Genomic DNA, 14,732 nt, shown 5'->3' with positions numbered 1-14,732 from the left:
ACACCAAATTGGCTCTGGAGCACCAATGGGCTGCAGACAGGACAGACAGCAAAAGGATGACCAGTCTGGTCAGGGAACTGCGAGTTCCTGCAAGGAGAAGCTATGAATTACAGTTTTAACTATAAGTTGCATTAACAAAGTGCATTTTTGAATTAAAACTGACATCAAAATGCTACTGCTGGCAGCAGGCATCTTTTCATTGTTTTCAATGGTAAGAAGGCTGCTCACCACAGGAACTTCCAGTTTGCTTGGCTGAGCAAAATGCACGCAGCTTTCTGTAAAGAGCCGGAAGGCACCACTGCTCCCTGTACATGCTGTTCCAAACTTCCTGGGGTTCTGCAGCTACCCAACTACTTTAAGATTTTGTACAGTTCTCATTAGGAGAAGCAGCTACACTTTCACCAGTTAAATTAAAGCTATGGAGTCCCGGGTGGATGAGAAGTTGAGAATAACAGGACACTGCTCAGGAATTTTTTCTCATCTGTTTTCAAGAGACTATCACGCCAGCTGTGATGGAGTTGTTTTGCCAAAGAGATTCTCACACTGTTTGTCCTGTTAAATCATCAGTCACTGGATTAGTATAATCTTCTTGGGAAGTTAATAGATGACTCTCTTACTTAACTGGGAATTCTTTACTGCTGCTTTCCACACTCATTTGGGCTGTAGGGTAGACTACAGCCTAGAAACACAGCCACTTCGGTAGGTCTGTGCATGAAGCACCTGCCACAGGAATTGCTAAAGGCCACCTCATCAATGGTGCCAGGATGACTACTGGTTCTTTGCTTATGGCATCACTGGGATCCTTCATAAGACATATGCAACCAGCTCTGCATTCAAGGTTATGTTCATCTCCTTGAACAACTGCTCCCTGATATCTTAAAATTAGACAAGTAGCAAGGAAATGCTCGTGTTTCAGCCAAACAACTGCAAATCAAGGGGATGGAAGATCTCTAGCCTTGAATTCTTCCTGGATATGAATCAAAGAAAACCCAAGAAGGACTGGTCACTTAGCCTGCCAGAGCTCAGGGCAAGGGATGCCCAAGAAGCATTCAACTTACTTCTCTTCAGGAGCTGACAGGTTCATCTAGTAACAACTGAGGGCCTTTAAAAGGCCCTGAGCAACTACAAGTGTCTTAACACAATACTTCATTATTCCTCCCTCACCCTATTTGGAGCAGGAATTTTCTCTCAGTTATGCTTTGCTCTGCCAGATTGTATGAAATCACTTGCATGCCAGCCTCACACAAATGTTAAACAGTGCCTGAGGAGGTCTACAGCACTGTCTGGATTTGGAGGAGACAGATCATGTGTTTTGGGTTTCTTTCTTCACCCCCAACAGCTATACCTTGCAGTGAGATCTGTCCCCCTCCCATCCCGTATCTGATGGAAACAGCACCAATTCATTTTTCCAGGAGAGGCTAGGGCATTCATTAATCAGCCCTAAAATACCAATGCAAGTAATAAATAATTCTTATGTTCTGACTAGGGCCATTAGCATACTGACTTTGCTGGGAATGCAACGTTTCAAGATGCACTGTGCTTTCTCTAAATTAATATTATGCATTAATGTATATTATATGTGTTGCTTATAATATTTTACACATATATCTCTATATAGCTAACTAAAAACTCAAGTGACTGAAGTAAGTAATTTTTCAGCTTAAGTTTTTCCTGGCATTTGCTTCCACAACCAAGAACAAGAAAAATTGACCTTGAGTGCCAAACACAACAAAGCACACACCAAAAGAACATGAATCCCAGCTGTCTTACTGACAGTCAGGAGCTGCACTCATACACACATATCAATTTTCTCTCAAAAGCAACATACTGGAAGAACTTAAATAAGTTTCACCTTGTAGACTTAATTCCGTGGCTCGTTTGAGGTCATCATCCTCTTTCTGTTCTCGTGCCTCCTAATGGGGAGAGAACAAAACTTAGCTCATTGAGACATTTCACTGTTTAAAATTCTTGTGGTGATCTTTTTCCATTGAAACTGTGCTGCTCTGGTTTCTACAACAAACTTGACATTGTAAATTAAAGGTTCCGTGTGAAGGAATGTTTGCAACCACCAAGAGTCCAATGTTCCCGTGCAACAGAACCTGGGACAAACCTTCATTAAGGCTTGTCAAAGCTCCTGAAGTTTGGTATGCAGCACAGCGAGTCTCCAGTAACCAAATGCTTTCCCTGGATCATTAATTTGAAAAGCATCTGAATGAATTTGCAGTCCTGTGCTCAGGAAAGCTGTCACTTACACACAAAGCTCCTCACACTTCTGCAAAATTTAGTCTACTTCTGACCAAAGCCAGATGAGGACACGGTCATTAAATCCTAACAGATTTTGTTATTTTTAAGCCATTTGAAAGTGGAGCCAGTGGTTCTATGTAACAGGTGTAATCCACAAAGGCAGGATGCAAAAAGAAACCAGGTATTAAACATATTACCATTACCAAGTAGCAAAGAAACCTCAAGTCAACAAACACTTCTAATGTTTGGATAATATCATGACCCTCTTCCTCCCACCACTCTTGAAAGCCCAGAGCTACAGCAAGCCAGTCAATAATATTTAACGAGCTGGCTTCTTAATTTAGGGTTTGAGTGCCTTCAGCACACCTGAATGCAGCACCTCAACTATGTATTTCAAATCAAGATAACCACAGCTACTGCATTTCTATGCCCAAATCATTAGAATAGCAGATTTTTGCTTCAGAACTGTAGCAGAACACACTCAAAGGGCAGTTTTACATTATTAGCATGAGGCCTTTTATCACACTACTTCTAAAGGATTTGGGAATCTTTGTTAAACTACTCGGCATTGATGAATGAAAGCTACATCTGGCATGGAACATACCAACCAGCACCTCATAATGAGTAATGGGAGAGGAAAAAAAACAAGAGCCATGGAAACATCCGATCTCATAAGGAAAACCATGACAGCTTTGGTATTAATAGAGAGGAGACAAGGGCACCTATTTAAAGGAAGACCTGGCTAAGTGCTTGCTTTATTCTCTGCTGCTTGGTTAAACTTGTAGAAATCAGTTACCGGTCTTGCAATTCAAGTGGAATACAGAGAGTTCGCACACAACTCAAGAACCCCATTCTTCCCAAACCTAATTTAAAGGACTTGTTTTCAATTAAATTATTTGGGATCTTTCTTCCACTTTACTAACAGGGAAGGATCCCATAAATGCTGAGTTCCTATATTCTTCACTATGCATCCCCTACTTGCTAGCATCAGAAACACACCTAGGACAGACACATCTTTAGCCTGACCTGACATGGCCATTCTCAGCCTTGGCTTTGAAACCTGCCTCTTTCACTGAGTCTTGACATGACACACTGCAAGAAACAACTGCCAGAGAAGCTAAAGGTGGACTGGGATCTTGATGTCAGAGAGGAAGAGTTTAGTTGAGGTTATCAGAGTTTTTAATAAAATGTGACAAACCAGGGCACAAAAGTGCATGGAGAGCTCTGAGAAATCTGTAGGTCTGTGATGTGATGCAGTTTTCAAAGCACATAAAAAATCTGCCCAGATGTATCCAGTGTCATCACTCTAATGACACTGGAGTTAGAAGATACCCAGCCCACTTTCCATCTGCTTATCTCAAAAAAAGCAGAATAATTCCTTTGCAGTTACTGCCTGAATGCAAGCTTTTCCTTTAGCTTTCAGGTTTCCATTGTTGGGAAAGACAACTTAAGGAAGCAAACTATTTCTTACTTGCTCTTGAAGGCTTTGAGCCAGCGCCTGCTGAAGTTCTTGTTCTTCCCTCTCTCTCTCCATGTCATACTGCTGCAGCCAGTCAACCTCCCCTTGGGAGCCTTCTGGAGTTTTGTTTTCCTTATTCTCATCAAAATCTTTAGTTATCTCAGTGAAATTGGCAGGACCTGAAGAATTACAAAGTACAGTTTATACTTTACTGGGTCTTGTTTGTTACCAGCTAAGCCATCTTTAAATCACCACAATCCTTGCAGCATAGTGACATCTATTGACAGGGAGCTCACCCCAACATAAAACACCCGCACAAGTTAAATGGAAAAAGCTCCAAAGCACAGTCTTATACTCATTTTAACTGCTGCACAGTGAGCCATTTGATTAGTCCCTGAACCTGTTCTCTTCTTAGCCTTTTATGTGCACTCAGAAACAGCAAGTTTAACTACAGAAGCCACACACCACTAGGTTTCTGTAGCCATGAAACTGACATCTGAATTTTTCTGTAAGAAACCATGGATTATAAAAATTTGCATTGCATATTATACCTCAGAGTACTATACATGAAGCCACAATAAAAGTCAAACCAAATGCAAGATGAAAAAAAGCACAAATCTCAAGCACTGTTTAAATGTGCTATCTTTTGCTTCAGCTAAGAGCCTCAATCTTGTGAACACTATGTACAACTTTAAAGATGCATGAAGATTATAACTTTTTAGTTCACCTTTGAAGTAAACACTATGGCAAAAGTGCATTATGAAACATCTGAAATGAACATTCACTCAATTGCTGCATACATGTGCAACTGCAGGACACTTTGATTCTTGCTTGCAACTAAGAAAGTGTCAGGACCTGCTCCAACAGCTATCAGGCAGCACCATGTGAAACTTCATGGCTTTGTCCTGTGCAGACTTCAGTATCTGATTAGTTATTAACAAGGGTAAAAAAAGCAGTCTCACTATCTGTTAAACCTTAAACAAAAGACCAACAGCACCAAAACCATAATCTATCAGTCTAATACTTTTAAGATTAAAAAAACCACCCCAGAATTTGTTACATGACCGTTGAAAACTTCCAATATAATAAGAAATAAAGGACTCATATTAAACACATACTTTTTGCTTAAGAGTCACAAAAGAGACTTCAAATAATTACATTGTACTGTCCAAAGAAAACCTAGACAGATACGTGGCCACATTCTATCACAACTCTCTTTCATAACACCATAAGCAACGTTACTGTATAAAAAGGAGGGCACAAAGAGGGCTGATCATATACATAGTGTTACTTTTATACAATGCCTTCCACCATCAGGACTGTCAACAGCTGTCCACTGAAACATGTGTCATTTTTGGTAACAGTGGGGTATTCTGTTATTAATTAACCTCCTGGCTCTTAGAGGACAGGAGCATATTGCTATCTTTTTCCATGCTAGTGCAATTAAAAACCTGACTGAAAGCACGTACGTAGCACACAATAAATGATAAACCACTTGTATTTCCTTCAGCTGGCTAAAGAAAGATTCAGCTTCCCCACACTGAGATCACAAAGGCTCCTCCTTGTACTTAACCATGTCTCTCTGTCAGAGGCCATAATTCACTTGAGTCTCTTAAGCTTACAAGTCTACTCTCATATAAAAAGCTTTAGAAAAAACCACAGAGATATATTTAAATTCATCATTAACTAGTAACAAAATATCTGCATTTATGAAAGCATTCTAGTCTTATGCCATGTGAACATTGCTACTGTGCTGCCCAGACTACAACAGCTACAGAAATGAAAATACTTTCTGCTTATGGAAGTCAGTTCTACAAATGGCCGAATATTAGGAAATTGAATTGTCTGGCACAGGAACCTGTGGAAGCATGTGTTAATCAAGAGAGGAAAAAAATGGAAATTAACTTTGAATTGTGGAGATGACAGACATACAAGAAAATACATTTTCACAGTTTGATGAATTAAATGCTTTATACACAGGAAAATTACGAAGCTTAAATTCCTGAAACAATGAGCAAGTCAGGCAGTTTCAGCAGTGCACTTGCATCCAGTTCCTACCACCAGCCATTACCAGCCTGATGTTATCAGTCACCTGCTTTAGCCCACTAGAGTCCAGTTAAGATGGTTACTTTGTCTTACCTGAGTCTAATACTGTTTTGGGTTTTTCCATCTCCATAGATTCCAGGTTGTCTGGCAATTCCTGAATTTCATCATCTCCAAAACCAGTGTCTGGGCTGCTTGTGGGCTTATCTTCATCATGGCTCAGAGACAGAGAAGCTTCCCTTTTGCTAATCTCTAAGACAGCTGCTAGCAGCTCATCTTCACTCATCCCATCAAAACCAGCATTACCCAGCTCGGGTTTATCACCCTCCATTTTACTTCTTTTTGAACCCTAGAGATAAATGGAGTTACGATTAAGTGTTTGAATAAACAGGTATATAACATCAGTTTTACATTTCCGTGGAGATTTATTTTTATTAACCCCAGGGAGTGGGAGCTTGGCACTGTCAACATGCAACATAGTTACATGAGACCCAATGGAGAGACAGCCTTTGTAGCTACACTTACTCCATGGAAAAGTATTTAAATATACACTACAACTAGTTTTTACAGGCCTTGTGGATTAACATACACAAGATAACTCTTCCCTTCTCCTTTCCTTTCCTTCAAAACATGTTTCCCCTTTAGGTTCTGATGAATTCTCAAGCCCCTGGCAAGTCAACACTGAGATACAAACAGGGAAATTGCAAGTTTGTTAACAAAGGATGAAGCACCAACGTGAGAGTAACTGAAGTCAAAGATAGGGATGGAAGAATAGAAACTGAAATTGAGCTGGTAATGAAGAGCAATTAAAATTAGGTTTCATGCTGCAGATTTGCCATATGAAGTCTTGATGTGAGTAGAGGGAGGAGGGCAAGACTTGCAAACCAAGTAAGAAAATAGTTAAACAGGGAAAGGGGAAATTATTCTTTCCCAAGGAGAAGAGAATTTCAACTGGAGGAAAGAAAAAATCACCTTTGTCTTAATCTCAATTTTTCTTTTTATAGTTAATTTTCCTAAAACTGATGTTCATCAACTCCTACACCACCGTGATTTGCAAATAATACAGTAATTTCAATAATTTTGATATTAACAGTTAATCAGGAGGTTAACCTCCATGTATTCATGTTTACACAATTACACTATTTACCATATGCTTAGAATTTCTTTTCCTATATTATATTAAAAATGGGGTAAGATAGTTTCTATTAAAATGTACTTATCCCAGTCTTATTCCAAACTGCATTAGGATGGATCCCAGAACTTTGTTAAAATGAACAAAATTACATTTTTACTGCTGATTTTTACTCAAACACAGCATGCATTTTGTATTAAAACTGCCTTATCAAACAAGATTAGCAAATGAATTCGCCAACTAAACTGCTTGTTCTAGACATGTTGCCCTCCAAGAATTGGAAGTGACAAATTTAAACCTCTTTCCTCACAGCTATTTATGCACTGAGTAAGTAAAGCAGAGTACCTGCTTTTTAAGCTTTCTGATTTCTCTCTCTGCACCTGTAGGCTACCAACATCAAAACTGGTTTAGCTCTTCAGCAAACCCTAGTTCAGGCTCTCTGCCAACAACTAGCACTAATTCAGTGGCTGGACTTTAAAGACTTGGCAGCATCTGTGCTCTATTTGAATACAACTTTTCTAGTAGACATTATTTGCATAGATTTTAAATAGCTTAGGCTCTAAGACAGGCTGCTTTAAGTAAGCATTTTTAATAAGTCCTTCAAATACTACTTCATTTGCAGAAGCAGAGATCACAGGAATTGCAGTTTTGCCCTGTTTAGCTGGATAACTGCTATTTGCCCCTACCACCCAGTGCCATGTACAGATGCTATTCCAGCTGCTCTCCCCCATGAAAAGGACATTTTGGAAGGAGTGCCTGGCAAAGGATGTACAGGCCAGACAAAGTGACCACCAAGCCCTTAATGCAACCCTAACCACAGCTGTTTTGAGAATCACACCAATGGAAATGGTGCAGCAACAGTATTGCTACTTCGAAAAACCAGGGCCAGGTCTCCCAGGGCAACACTGAGGTCAGAGAACCTTGTTAATGGTAACAGACAGCTGGTCAGGCCTGTGGTTGAGAAGTGGCCAATATGCATGGCCACAGAATAAAATCATTTATGTGGAATCATCACCACCAGTGTCTTTTTCCCACAACAGGCTGTAAAGCCTGTAATTAATTTGTTATTTAAATTAGTATGCTTTATTCCCACAATTTCTGCACTTACAGGGCTTGTGCAGTAGAAACTACCTGCTCTTCCTCACAAACAAAACTCCAGGAAGAATCAGTTAGGACAGTTTGAAATACCTTTTCTGTATGTGAGAGGGATTTCAAAGAGAAGCTTGTTTCCTTCCCCCAGCTGCAGACAGGCATAGGTGTGCCATACAGGACAGCAGTTGCAAGACCTTGAGCAAAAGGTTTTCTGTGTTTTCCCATAGTAATCCATTCCATCCCTACATATCCTGACCATATCAGGAAGTGTTCCCTAATATTTAATCTAAAAATTACTGTCTGCAATTTAGTCTATTACTTCTTGTTCTATCCACCACAGAAAACAGCTCTAGTGTTTCTATTAACTTCTTCCCCTTCCTTGAAGACACAAGTCACATTTTAGCTTACATTTTTCTTTAAACTAAAGGTCAAACTGAAGACTACTTGCCTGCTCTTTCTCTTATATAGACCTCTGACCATTCATGTTCCTCTCCTCTGGCCCCTCTCCAGTTAATCTATAACCCTTTTCAGTCCAGAGCCCAAAGATGGATACAGAACTCCAGCTAAAGCTCAATTCTGAGGAAAAAAGGAGGGTTACTTCACACAGTGTGTATATAGGCTATGGTTCTGTCTAGATACTTCTACTTTCAACCTTCCTGACCTTGTGATTGACCATCACCTTTCATGCCCTTCCTGAAGGCCCACTGCTTCCCCAGTTCTTCCCATCCATGTTTATAGTCAATTAATCCTGATAAGATTAGCACCTTTAGCCTGTTCCTACTGAATAACCTCTCCTATTTTTATGCAATTTCTCAGATTTTCCAAGATCATTCTTATCTGTAGATCTGAGCTTCATCAAACTGGCAGCTCTTCCCAGCTCTGGATCTTTTAAAAGTATATATCTTCCTCTTGTTACCTACTGCTATTCAACCAGATTTGCACATGTCCCTTAATACCATATCAAGGCCACAGATCTCTGCTTGATTAAAATAACCCTACGAGCATTGTCAAAAACTTTAGTGAAGCAAAAGCGTTATAGAAGTAGAGATGCAAGAAGCGTCCTAAGCACTAGGCCTGCAGCACTCTTAACAGAAGAAAGTGGTACTGTGAGATAATCCTCTAAGCTGCTTCTATTCCCTTCTGGGTCATCATTTCTTCCCACACAACTCATCTACCTGCTAATACACTGCCCTGACAGAGGCAAAAAAAATATCTTGGCAGCATTAACACTAGTCACAAGGAAAAGCTCAAAGGCAATTTGAAATCAACTGTGCCATTACACCAATGAACTTGGTCTCTTCACATTTCTATGTGTCCATCTCCAAAGATTGTTAGCTTCAGATTCTAAAAGCATTTTAAAAGCCACACTTCAAAGAGGACACAGATTGGATGCACATGAAATTTTCTCAACTGAGTATTTTGCTTAGCCCAACTTGTACTGAACCTAATTTAATCAAGGGCTTTACTGCATACTTTTATTACTGACAGCACATTATACTTCAGCCCAGGAACATTATTAGTGGAAGTTACCCAAAGGACTGACCAAACTGCTAAGCAGCTGGTATACATAACCTGAAAACTCAAGTTCAATTGCAATGCAATTACTTCTGTTCCCAGTGGGAACCCAAGACAACTGAGAGAGGTCAATTAGCAAAGCACTCCCGGCATTGCAGTGCTAATTAGGAGGGGAAAAAACCTCATCTGACATAAATTTCACTCAGTTTATGCTAAAAAAAGCACACAGAAGACATGAGCACATACAGGATCTAACATATGAAAGTTTGTGGGTTTTTCCCTTACCTTTTCTGGCTCTTCTTGCAGTTGCTGCTGATCTCTGCTCTGTATGTTGCACAACCTTTGGCTATGGGCAACAGAGCGTTTCAATGGCTCATCATCGCTGTCAGAATCTACATAGAGTGCTGCAGAGCTCTTTGACTTGAAAGTGTATTTCCTGTGAATTAAAAACATGCCTATATAACTTGACAGCATTGTGGCATTGTACAAACACAGCTCAAAGTAACTGTTGAAGCAGTGCTTTTACACTGTTCAACTGGGGAACAAACTGCAACAACTGAAAATGACAATTTATTAATATGGCAAAGTTCTCAGAAAAGCTTTATTTTACTGGGTTAACTGACATACCTACTTGAAGCCTGCAATAATGGCTTACAACATTAAAATAACGAAGTGTGTGGCTCTTGCTTTTAAGGCCAAGGATTCTGCACTTTATTACCTTGCAATCCCAGCCTGAACTCATTTGAGACAAGGTCACATTAACACATAGAATTTGGCATAAATCATTTGACTTGAGTTTTTTTAAATTGGATATAGGATTTCTAACAACATTACCCCCACGTAAAAAGTACAAAAATGCACCAGTTTTTCATTTTTCCCCAATTGCTCTTCCATTAAGATAAATTCTTGCTTTTTCAGAACAGAAGACAAAGTCTGGGAAAGTCACGATTTCTGTTTTATTTAGTAAATCTGGTCTTTAAGCATCCCTCCATGCAAAACCATCCCAGTGTGATATCACGTTTTTCACAAAAGAAAAAACTGTCTGTCTCATCCTTGCAAATAAACTTAAGGAATTGATCACCTGCTCCCAAAAAACCCATTTTGGCTCCATAGAGTCAGAACAAAGAGGTAGATTGCAGAAGTAGAAAACATTTTGCTTCTTAAACTAGGCAAATTGCACCACTGATGTTAATTTCAGCTACCATGTAACACCAATAAAACTCAGATATGAAAAAAGACAGTAGCTGAAATAATTTACAACACAAAACCCAGAAAATAACTAGAAAATCAAAAAATACCTTAGAAACTATGCCACATAACCCCAGGCCACTGAACATGGACATTTCAAAGCTATAACTCACCTACAAGGTGTGGAAGTGCTTACAGTACAGGAATTCACCATTTGGGAGGCTTTCAATGGACGGGAACTATTAAAAGAGTAAAATATTTATCGCAGTAGTTACAGTCTTTAAAAAATAAGTCTTTACTTGTCTGCTATGCATGCAAATCCATGACCAACAGAACAAGCAGAATACCATTATGTACTTGCTAATTGCTTAGATTTACAGTAATAACTTCATCACACTATAAATAAACAACAGTTGTTCAAAACCATGCATAATCCTTTAAACTTGATTCACTTCTTGGCGATGCACCCTTAGGGACCAGCTCATAAATTAAAGGCTCTCGGCTCCCATGTCAAGACAACTCTTTCCTTTATATTTTATTCCCACCAACACTTGAGTTCCTGCTCCCAAACCACAGTCTCCTGCTGTTGTCTGGATGAGCCGGTTTTCTGTCATATCCCACATCTTAATTTCTCCTGCCTTACCTAGATTCCTCTGAACCAACTTCCTGCTCCATTTAATCCTTTCATGGGCTCCTCAAAGTCCATCACTATCACTACACATCTATCAAAGAGATGGCAGCCACTGCAGAAATCTTTTCTAATCTTGTCCCTAAACCAGGGCTGCTTCTCTCCAGCCTAGCTCCCCTTCCACTCCCTGGTCAATCACAATGGTTTCCATGACTGAAAAAAACTCCAAACATTGTAAAGCTATTTCCAACCTATTTTCAGGTATTGCTGCTCTGGTTAGCATAAACTGTTTGTTGTGTTTGAGATTTCTACTGTTAAAACAAATTCATGGGAAACATCCACTTACATCCCAAAACACCACTAAACATTTGGCACAACACCTGCCACACTGCTGAACATCTGCACCAGAAGTGTGCTAGCTCACTATGGATACCCTGGCTACTCAGCAGAGGCTGCAAGACACCTAAGGGCTTCTTGTTCCTTATTCTGTCACATGCTTCCTGTGTGACAGCTGGCACATTTAGTCTCTGTGTCTCAGGTCAGGCAGCTGTACAAAAATAACAGTCATAGGGAAAAGAACAGAGTATTTTCAGCATGTAAAGTGCTCAGATACTACAGTGGCACAGGAAAGACAATGAAAAATGAATGACAGCACAGGAGGTGCAAGTGGAAATTAGCAGAAAAAGGTAGGATATTTTGTCTTCTAAGTTAAGAGTTAGAGTGCTCTGAAGGGAAAGGTAATCTAGATTACTTTGGACTGAGAGGCCTACATTTTAAAAATTACTAACAGAAGTGTTCTTAAAAAGAATATAAAGTGATTTTCAAGGACAGTGTAGAGTATTATCTTACCAAATATTCCCTAGATAACACCCAGCCATCTCTTCCTACTGTTTCTATCATGCTTCCTTTCCAAACATATTCTTAGGACAGCAGCATTACAAACTAGCAGCACACATCTGAAGCCGCATAATTGTAACATTTCCTTGCCTCGACATCCTCTGGAGGAGATCTGACAAGTGCCTACCTTGTGGCATACATGATTAACACAGCAGGGACCAAAGCTGTATACTTACATGGCAGAATGGACACTCCATCCCAGCGTCAGTGGCAGCCTGGTGCTCTCCGTACAGTGGGAAAGCAGGGTTAGGTATCTTGGAATAACCACCTGCTGCCCCACTTTATGATTGAGAGACAATGCTACATTGAAGCTGTATCGTTTCAGATGAAGAATCAGGACTCTGAGAGAGATGAGAGAAGGACAAATGTTTATCTCAAGACAGAAGTCAGAGAAAACCTATTCAAAATTCAAGTTAAGTCTTTATTTCCAAAGGCATTCACCTGACCAAACCAGATTATTACTTTGGGGTGGAAGGCAAATGCTGACCATCTCTTATCTGCAAGACACAGGTAATTATGTCCCTGTTCATCACTCAACTTGTGCAATATTAAAATTCCAGAATATATTTACTGTATCTGCTTTGTTCGCATCCCAAACACCCCAAGAAAAGGGGAAGGGGAAAACTCAGTCCTCCTTGTGTAGTGATAGGGAGGAAGAAACAAGTACTGCTGAGTGTTTCCAAGGGCTTTGTGTATAGTGAAACAGGAACAGCATGAAGACTCACTGCAGGTGCACCTCTCTCACACACTGTCCACACTTCCCTGCTCATTTTCCCAGCTTTAGTCTTCAAGGGATTTTTACTTGCACTTTTGCAACATGTGCTTCCGGGAAAGAGAGGAACAGATGTCAACATTTACCTGGGAAGCCTGTTGAACTTGTGTGTGACAACAGCGGACTTTCCATTGCACTTCTCACAGGAATACTCAATCTCCTCTGCCTGTTTAAGGGAGCAGAGAAATGTGGAACAAAAGAGAAATCAAATAGATCTCAATCAAAAATATGTCACATCTGTCACAAACTCTTCAAAACAGCAGTAACCACTTAAAATTATAATCACCTTCAACTTGACCTAGTAAGAGGGTATTCAGTAAGAGGACAGGCAGCAGACGTTAACATTTGACATCATACCCACTAATATAGGTGGAATTCTTCCTATAAGTCTACTGGAGACCAGAGAATTAGCCACCATTATGACACAAATTAGCTTCCAAAGGGTGGGGACAATCTTGTGAAGTTAACAGTTTTCTGTCCCATACACAGGATTTGTTTGGGGTTTTTTTTTGCCTAATAACCTATGGTGGAGGATGGTGCCATGAAATTTCCTCCCTCTTGTTCAAAACCTCTGCTTTCTTCCTCAAAAGCTATCCTCACCTAGACTTACCAAGGTTATGCTACATGAGAGTAGAGTTCTGAACAGACATCAAAAGGGGAAGCATCCCTTTCCTGAAATTACATAGCTTGCCCATCAAACATTCCTATAGCCTTAAGTGAAGCCAAATTACAACATTACAATTTTAGGAATTTTTTTAAATTGTAAGACCTCCACCAGTTTTTAGAAGAAAAAGCATGTCAGTTATTCTCTCTGTTTAAAGTACTATCTATGCAGAGAGGAAGGAAAAGGTTTGTTCCAAGATATGACAAAATACAACATCAATTCACAGATGTATGGCTCATTTTTAGTTTTCAGAAGCTTTACCTTGAAGCTCTACTTACAAAGTAAGCATCCAGATATTACAGCTATTTTTTAAAATTATTGTACCCACATGACCTTTTTCCTCCATGCTAATTAAGGCCTTCACACAACCTGTTGAAGCATCTTAGCCCAGGAGAGGTAGCAATTCCTGAGTGATTATCCCAATCTGACAGCCTCCCTCCTCTCCTCTGTATTTGCTTACACTTCAACTCTTTCATCCCAAAATTCGAAGTTTACTTATTTTACATCAGTTAATTTCTGCACAGCATTTTACAATACAAACTTCCATATGCTATTAAGGGACAAACCTCCAAAAAGTGCAATGTTATCTCACAAGCCTGCAAACTGCTGTCATAGAAACTAATGATCAGCTGTACAGTCAGAATTTCCATATGGTACATAACCTACACACACTCCACAATGCATAAAAATATCCCCTCAAAGGACATACCCGAAAAAAGAGGTCAAGAGAATCCTGGATTGATCGGGAAGGAAGGAATTTTTTCCTTCGAGGAAGGTCAATGGAGAGATCATTAAACTGTTCTCGTTTAGTGACTGTTTCACCACACCTAGAAAAGAAACATGCTTGTACTAGTCTGATGAAAAATAAACTTTAAATTAATGAACACTTGCATGTTTTAGGGTAGAGTGACTTCCCAGTAAGCACATACTTCTTGATCATCCTATTTTTATTCATCAAAATGGAACCATTTGATGCTCAGGACAAAGTTGGATCTTGCAACTTCTTCTTGATGCTTTAGAAGTTGAAACATTTGTGTAAAGGTAAGAACAAAAATGCACAGATTGGTTTGGAGAGGCAAATCATCAGGTATACAGGAA

At 39.7% G+C, this 14,732-nt stretch overlaps 1 protein-coding gene across 4 annotated transcripts in view; it reads right to left on the bottom strand.

Annotated features, from left to right (window-relative positions):
• USP37 (ubiquitin specific peptidase 37) overlaps nt 1–14,732 on the bottom strand; it is a 34,767-nt gene that overhangs the window by 6,028 nt on the left and 14,007 nt on the right. For all 4 annotated transcript variants that reach the window (XM_086898229.1, XM_023931187.2, XM_023931188.2 and 1 more), the window contains exons 13-20: nt 14,344–14,461; nt 13,057–13,136; nt 12,375–12,539; nt 10,847–10,912; nt 9,771–9,921; nt 5,843–6,095; nt 3,716–3,882; nt 1,853–1,913 (exon numbers count right to left, since the gene is read on the bottom strand). In XM_086898229.1, the coding sequence (XP_086754355.1) occupies nt 1,853–1,913; nt 3,716–3,882; nt 5,843–6,095; nt 9,771–9,921; nt 10,847–10,912; nt 12,375–12,539; nt 13,057–13,136; nt 14,344–14,461 (1,061 nt within the window). The remainder of the gene's footprint in view (nt 1–1,852; nt 1,914–3,715; nt 3,883–5,842; nt 6,096–9,770; nt 9,922–10,846; nt 10,913–12,374; nt 12,540–13,056; nt 13,137–14,343; nt 14,462–14,732) is intronic.

This window comes from Cyanistes caeruleus, chromosome 7, assembly GCF_971803275.1.
Source record: "Cyanistes caeruleus chromosome 7, bCyaCae1.hap1.1, whole genome shotgun sequence".
Taxonomy (NCBI): Eukaryota; Metazoa; Chordata; class Aves; order Passeriformes; family Paridae; genus Cyanistes; species Cyanistes caeruleus.
Note: the sequence above shows the minus strand (reverse complement) of the source record. Positions and strands in the feature narration are given on the sequence as shown.